At 40.7% G+C, this 7,402-nt stretch overlaps 1 protein-coding gene across 1 annotated transcript; it reads right to left on the minus strand.

Moving 5' to 3' along the window:
- BYT42DRAFT_516473 (uncharacterized protein) lies at nt 1-2,228 on the minus strand. Its single transcript, XM_051565213.1, has 8 exons — nt 1,959-2,228; nt 1,843-1,864; nt 1,533-1,781; nt 878-1,436; nt 675-807; nt 433-579; nt 167-352; nt 1-86 (listed from the first exon to the last, which is right to left on the minus strand). The coding sequence occupies exons 1-8, from the start codon at nt 2,076-2,078 to the stop codon at nt 66-68; spliced, it is 1,437 nt and encodes a 478-aa protein (XP_051423379.1). The 5' UTR covers nt 2,079-2,228; the 3' UTR covers nt 1-65.
- Between the last annotated feature and the right edge of the window lie 5,174 nt (nt 2,229-7,402).

A 7,402-nucleotide genomic window follows, 5' to 3' on the forward strand; every position in this document is an offset into this window, starting at 1 on the left:
ATGAGTTTAAATTTATTGGTTGAGATAATAGTGATGATAGCGTACGGCGTAAATGTCAAAGAATTTCAGCTAAGTATAGGCAGAAACTAGGGAAGAAGAAGAAGAAGAAAAAATCCCATTTCCAGGTTAGGTACCGGTTATGCAATGCAAATCGGATCATACTTACATTGCCGATGATGATGCTTGGCAAATCAAAGATATCCCGCTTAATTGTGAAGCAGAATGTACAAGGGACCAGTTTGTGTTGTGGCGTTTTCAGGATACACGACGTCATGGTGGAATGGTCTGTATTATCGAATGCATGTTTGCCAAATTTTTCCCAGTACTCCACAGCCGATTGACTATCCATCAACTACTTGGTTTTTAGTATTGTTTCCATGATCCTTTTTTTTTTTTTATACTCGACACGATGAAGTTGTTACAAATTCTTACCTCGTAAATATATGATTTCTTGCTAAATAGCATATCCTTTGTCCACTGGGTTAACAGCGAAAATTCTTTCCCGACAAGACAGATTTCCCCCGTTCGTCGCCATATGACCGTCGGAGTACCTGAAAAGCTGACCAGCTTCTCATATTCCTAAATCACAAAAATGCATGTCTCACTGTTATTATTCTTTGTCCGGTTCACCGATTCAAGCTCTAAAAGGCAACAGATTCTTTTTTTTTTCTTACCAGCAATGTCCGCTGAATACATTTTTCCATAAAGATCAAATCTTCCTCTGTCAAGTTCATGATCAATGCTAGGAACGACGGTCGGAACATTGCCAATGCACGACTGATGCGTGTCAGATCTTCCTTTCCCATTCTACATGACCCTCAATGAGTCAAAAAACCATGCTCTCACCGAATTCGTGGCTAGTGTATCCACTGCTTACTTTGATTGCACATATTGAATCAAATAATGGAATCCTTCGGCGTAATTGAACGGTCGTTGAACGCTGTTGTAAACGGCTTCGGGGGTATTGCCACTATTGGGTCTCCTTCGACGATTGGCCGTGGAAGAAAGGCTTTCGCGAGACGGTTTGGCGATGGAAGATGTGGAAGCAGGTGATATGGCGCATGGAGTGGGAGGTGTGGGCGGTAAGGTCGGTGATGATTTCTTGGGAACTGGGTTTGATTTCACCAGGTTGCCGCACGGGAAAAGGTTGACGGCTGCTGCAGCAAATGAGGCATTGGACGATGCAAGTAAGGAAGAAAGGAAATTGGTGGTATTCTCGGAAATAGCGTCGCTAAATCCGGGATATGAACTGTAATGGTTGTTGCTGTTATTGTTGTTACTGTTTACGTTATTGTTTGGCAAGGGTGGTCGTCCGTTGTCACTGAGATCCAACATGTTTCCAAGGATGCCATATTCCAGACCCGCGGTCTGGGAATTAAATCCAATGTCTGTCAACGGAAAGTTGAATAGTTGAGAGTGGGTCAAGAAATCGGCATCTGTAAAAAAAAAAAAAAAAAAAAAAACTGGATTTAAGCTTTTTTTTTTTTCTTTTCATCATGCAAATTTCCATGGCAATATCATCAACAACTTACCTAGACTTTGCTGTAAATCATCATCGGCTGTAGACAACAGGAAACAATGAAGATATGTAAAAGAATATTTGGACAAAACAATGGCACGGTTAGTAAATTGGCCCTTTTTTGTTTTCGGTTCCCCCGCTTTTTGTGTATTTGTCTTACACTGTTTTGCAATATCGCCGGTACATTTTTGCTTTTTATGGGAACCAGCGTCGATGCATGTTGTTCCCAAGTCACGCTTGACACAGCCCTGACAAGGCCGACCTAAATACGGTGTGAATAACTTGGTACAAAAAATAGTGTAAGCAAAGCAAGAATCAATTACCTCCGTCGCATTTGAGTTGAGCCTGATTGGATAGTCGAATGTCGAAAAGAAAATAAGGAAAAAGCAAAGAAAAAGATGAGTCATGAGGCGATCGGACAAGTCTATATTGTATGTACTTTTTGGCAATGGGAACATGGCGGGTTTGATTTGGGCCGTTTATTAGTGCCGATTTCAAGGGTATCCAGCGATAAAAATCTGTCAAAGCCAATGTTACTAGCCGTAACTCCTTGAGACATGCTAAAGGGGATATAGAAAAAGGATGCAAAAAGTGGAGAGAAAAGAAAAAAGAGTGCCTAGACCATGTGTGTGAAAAGTCAAGACCAACTGTTCACTGGGATGGAAAGCACATGACGCACATGGATAATCCACTCATCATCCAATTTTCCCCTTCTTTCCCATCACCGAATTTCTCCCCCTCTTTCAGTCGCGCTTGTACCACCATCAATTTCCCAGAACCAACTCATCTATGAATGAAACCAGGCCTACTCTGTTTTTAGATCTTACAACTACCCATCCCAATCTTTGGAGTTTCACTCCAAACCGGTCAGGGATCGACCACACATGGTGCATGGCGCTCTATTGTTTATTTACACTGCTTCTTCAGAAAAAAAATGGTTCCAGCATCAAACAATACCCCACCCGCGGTCCACCAGAATAGAATAAACCCCGCCCCTCGAGATAGTGAGATAGTGGGAATGGCTTGACCGGTCCAACAAAAAGGTTTGTCTAGATAAACGAATCTATCCAATAGCCGTGCTTTGATCTTATGAATGTGGATGAAACAATAAAGGGGCCTATTTCAACCGCACTTTACAAAATCATATAATGTCAGATGAGACTGGTTGGACCAGCCCCAAATTTTTTGGATCAAAATGGCGGAAAGAGGGCCATCAACATATTTTTGGATCAATGAGAAAATATTGGATCAGAGCCAAGAGATGTTGAATCAAAGAATATCTAAGGATATTTCTCCTTATGAAGCGAGTTTTTCTCGAAACGATTGGGCATGAAGAATCCACCGTCGGCAATTCTCAATGGTAATCTTGTTTGCCGACTCAATGATGCGATCAGAGAGATGGTCATTATCTATGTTCCTGAAGGGATCCTGGTGCACACTTTACTTAAGCTTCACGTACCGTTCTTCGATTGACTTTAGAAAGGCGAGGTAAGATAACAAAAGAAAGGAGCATTATATCCCTCTCTTTAAACTGTTTCTCTCACAAATGATTGCTGGTGGATCCTGCTGTTGTCAAGAACAAGATACTTGCCCTGCATTCCGTTTATATCAAGAGTATCTACAAAGCAAGGTATATGGTTGCTAAAGGACCGCGCTGTAAATGACAATGAACTTTCCTCCCTCGTCCCACTGCAGGCAAAATCAAATTAACCATATATGAGCCTGAATCTTTATTAACTAACAAGCCGTACACCCGCTGTGTAATGAATGCCGCCTGCCACCGGAGGCCGCCCTCTTACATTGAGCGACTTTCGTCAGACAAAAAGCCTAACGCATACACGGCATAACCTGGGCGAGAACTCTTGACAGACTTTGGTATATTAATGACAACCTTATGGCAATACCATGCAACGTGAGTTGTTTCTGAACACGCGCAAAGCAGCACTGATTGACCCCCTCAGTTCCATCCCGCCCAGGCTATGATAGATCTAGAAAGATGTGTGGGTATGTTGGGTATTTAAAAAAATGAGTTAGTAAGCTCTTTGATTGATTCAAATTTCGTCAAGATATTTTACCTTTGTTATTTGAGTTTTCAATAGCCATTTGATCGCTTGACATGACTTGAATTATATTACACTGAAAATTTTTTGAATTAGTATATGTCCATTACATCATAGCAAAGGAAAAGAAATTGGACTTGCCTTTGAACCAAATGGTGTACCGGAAAAAAAAAGATGAATACGGACCACAGGTAAGCTTCTTCGATGCGGACAATAAAATTACTTCCAGGGACAGTTAAGCAATGGATCGGTGGCGTCAGCTTGAGCAGGCAAGAAATATTGACGTGGCCAGAAGTGGCGGTAATTTCGAGCTGGATTCCAGATATTGAGGGTTTCCCAAATGAAAAGAAAAGAAAAACATAAAAAGTACATGATGATAAAAAAAAAACAATGGTCGCGTCAGTAAAAACCTCCTAAAAAACCCTGTGGGGAAAAAAAGAGGATAAGACTGCGAAAAGAATATGTACATGAAATATAAAATACAAAATACAATAATCGGGAAGACATCTCGAATACCATATCATGAGAAGCAATCCAAAGGAGAGGAACATGAAGAGGACGCGTAAGCGTTTTCCGATGAAAAAGGGAGTCCCACCATTGCGATGGACTTTGACGTCATCCAGTTTCGCCAGATGGATGGATGGGTGGCGAGAGAAAGTCAAGTTGTTAGTATCCAGAACTTGTCAGGCGAAAAGAAAACGGAGAAAACCGGAAGCTAAAAGAAGGATGGAAAAAAAAGAGAGGTAAGTCTGTTATTGCCGGAGCAAAATCGATGGTAGACCACTCGACGCTTACCTTTGAGGATGGTAGTCGATTTAACCAAGTTAGATACACGGGATAAGAATGGTCTGGATGATGGATGCGGATGGGATCTTGATACAATGATAGTGAGGGTTTATCAAGCAAACAGAAAGAGAGAGAGAAAATCAAAAGAAGAAAGATAAGATTGAAGTCAAAAATATATGGTTTTCCATGGATGAAACAATAAACCCCACTGATGCATGAATTCATAGATCGAAGCACGTCTGCTTATGTATTATTTTCGATTCATTGAAAATTGAAAGAGAATGAAAGGACATATACGTATAACTGACAAAAAAAACAAATTAATGATGCTACAGAAGAACGCCGGTCGTATCATCAACCACTTTTCTTCAAAAAGAGCTCTACTCACATTTTTATTCGAAAGACGACGATGCTCTGTTTGGCCATAAATGGCGCAAGCGGCATCTTGCTGCTAATTGTTTCGCCTATTATTGTGAAAGTGGGCAGCGAGGCATGGCTGAAAGATAAAAAAAAGAGATTTAACAGGCCCTGATAACTTAGTGTAGATCATGTGATTTACAAATCGCTTATTTCCCAAAGATTTTAGTTATGTAGACTAGTAGCGCGTGTTGATCTTAAAGATCACAAAGTTCTGCTCTTTCGGTCTATAGTTTGTTGTCACTCTGAGGGGAGTGGGAATAGTAGCTGATTAAAATGTGTTTGGAATGGGGTGCTCCATTTGCAATATTCAGAACTTCGCACTCGAATTTGTGTATCCAAAGGTTTCGCTTGATGGTGTTCTTTTAACTCTTAACAAGCCGTACACCCGCTGTGCAATGGATGCCGCCTGCCACCGGAGGCCGCCCTCTTACATTGAGCGACTTTCGTCAGACAAAAAGCCTAACGCATACACGGCATAACCTGGACGAGAACTCTTGACGGAACTTCGGTATATTAATGACAACCTTATGGCAATACCATGCGTCGTGATTTGTTTCTGAACACGCGCAAAGCAGCACTGGTTCCCCCCCTCAGTTCCATCCCGCCCAGGCTATGATAGATCTACAAAGATGTGTGGGTATGTTGGGTATTTAAAAAAAATGAGTTAGTAAGCTCTTTGATTGATTCAAATTTTCGTCAAGATATTTTACCTTTGTTATTTGAGTTTTCAATAGCCATTGATCGCTTGACACGACTTGGGTTATATGACATTGAAAAAAAGTTTGAATTAGTATACGTTCATTACATCATAGCAAATGAAAAGAAATTGGACTTGCCTTTGAAGCAAATGGTGTACCGGACAAAAAAAAACGATGAATACGGACCGGCAGGTAAGCTTCTTCTTCGATGCGGAAAATAAAATTGCTTCCAGGGACAGTTAAGCGATGGATCGGTGGTGTCAGCTTGAGCAGGCAAAAAATATTGACGTGGCCAGAAGTGACGGTAATTTCGAGTTGGATTCCAGATATCGAGAAACCCCCGAATAAAAAGAAAGAAAAAGAAATAAAGTACATGATGATAAAAAAACAATGGTCGCGTCAGTAAAAACCTCCTAGAAAACCCTGTGGGAAAAAAAAGAGGAAAAGACTGCGAAAAGAATATGTACATGAAATATAAAATACAAAATACAATAATCGGGAAGACAACTCGAATACCATATGATGAGAAGCAATCCAAAGGAGAGGAACATGAAGAGGACACGTAAGCGTTGCTGATTAAAAAGAGCACACCACCGACGATGGCCTTTGGCGTCATCCGATTTCGCCAGATGGATGGATGGATGGATGGATGGCGAGAGAAAGTCAACTGTAGTATCCAGAACTTGTCAGGCGAAAAGAAAACGGAAACCGGAAGCTGGAAGAAGGATGGAAGTAAAGGAGAGGTAAGTCTGTTATTGCCGGAGCAAAATCGATGGTAGACCACTCGACGCTTACCTTTGAGGATGGTAGTCGATTTAACCAAGTTAGATACACGGGATAAGAATGGTCTGGATGATGGATGCGGATGGGATCTTGATACAATGATAGTGAGGGTTTATCAAGCAAACAGAAAGAGAGAGAGAAAATCAAAAGAAGAAAGATAAGATTGAAGTCAAAAATATATGGTTTTCCATGGATGAAACAATAGTCACCCCACTGATGCATGAATTCATAGATCGAAGCACGTCTGCTTATGTATTATTCGATTCATTGAAAATTGAAAGAGAATGAAAGGACATATACGTATAACTGACAAAAAAAAACAGATTGAATGATGCTACAGAAGAACGCCGGTCGTATCATCAACCACTTTTCTTCAAAAAGAGCTCTACTCACATTTTTATTCGAAAGACGACGATGCTCTGTTTGGCCATAAATGGCGCAAGCGGCATCTTGCTGCTAATTGTTTCGCCTATTATCGTGAAAGTGGGCAGCGAGGCATGGTTGAAAGATGAAAAAAAGGTTTAACAGGTCCTGATAACTTGGTGTAGATCATGTGATTTACAAAATCGCTAATTTTTCAAAGATTTTAATTATATAGATCTTTTGCCAATAAGCGGTTGATGTGCGCATAAATCTTGCGTATTCAATGGACGATAGAGTAGCACAGTCTCTTTTCCTCCCCGGGGGTCTTGCCCCCCCCTGACCTACCGCCACATAACGATCATTTTCTTCATCCACGAACAACAATATGTATGCAAAGTTAGGAACGGAAATAGTCAGACATCGTATAATATTAAATGGAAGAGACAAAAATAGATAACAGAAGAAATCATTACTTGGGAAAAACATAGCATAAGAATCAAAAGGAACATAAGGACAATAAGCATACAGTAAAACATAAGGGTGAAGAATAACTTGAAAAAACATAACTCTTAATCTTTTGTCAATAAGCGGTTGATGTGCGCATAAATCTTGCGTATTCAATGGACGACAGAGTAGCACAGTCTCTTTTCCTCCCCGGGGGTCTTGCCCCCCCCTGACCTACCGCCACATAACGATCATTTTCTTCATCCACGAACAACAATATGTATGCAAAGTTAGGAACGGAAATAGTCAGACATCGTATAATATTAAAT

The sequence above is a fragment of the Radiomyces spectabilis genome, assembly GCF_025331425.1.
Source record: "Radiomyces spectabilis strain NRRL 2753 chromosome Unknown BYT42scaffold_7, whole genome shotgun sequence".
In the NCBI taxonomy this organism is placed as follows: domain Eukaryota; kingdom Fungi; phylum Mucoromycota; class Mucoromycetes; order Mucorales; family Radiomycetaceae; genus Radiomyces; species Radiomyces spectabilis.

What these genes read in the sequence shown, in the direction of transcription:
- BYT42DRAFT_516473 (XM_051565213.1), bottom strand. Translation starts at nt 2,078, where the DNA reads ATGTCTCAAGGAGTTACGGCTAGTAACATTGGCTTTGACAGATTTTTA. An exon ending in TGATTTACAGCAAAGTCTAG is followed by an intron (nt 1,437 to 1,532) that starts GTAAGTTGTTGA and finishes TTTTTTTTACAG; the next exon opens with ATGCCGATTTCTTGACCCAC. An exon ending in AGAAATCATATATTTACGAG is followed by an intron (nt 353 to 432) that starts GTAAGAATTTGT and finishes AAAACCAAGTAG; the next exon opens with TTGATGGATAGTCAATCGGC.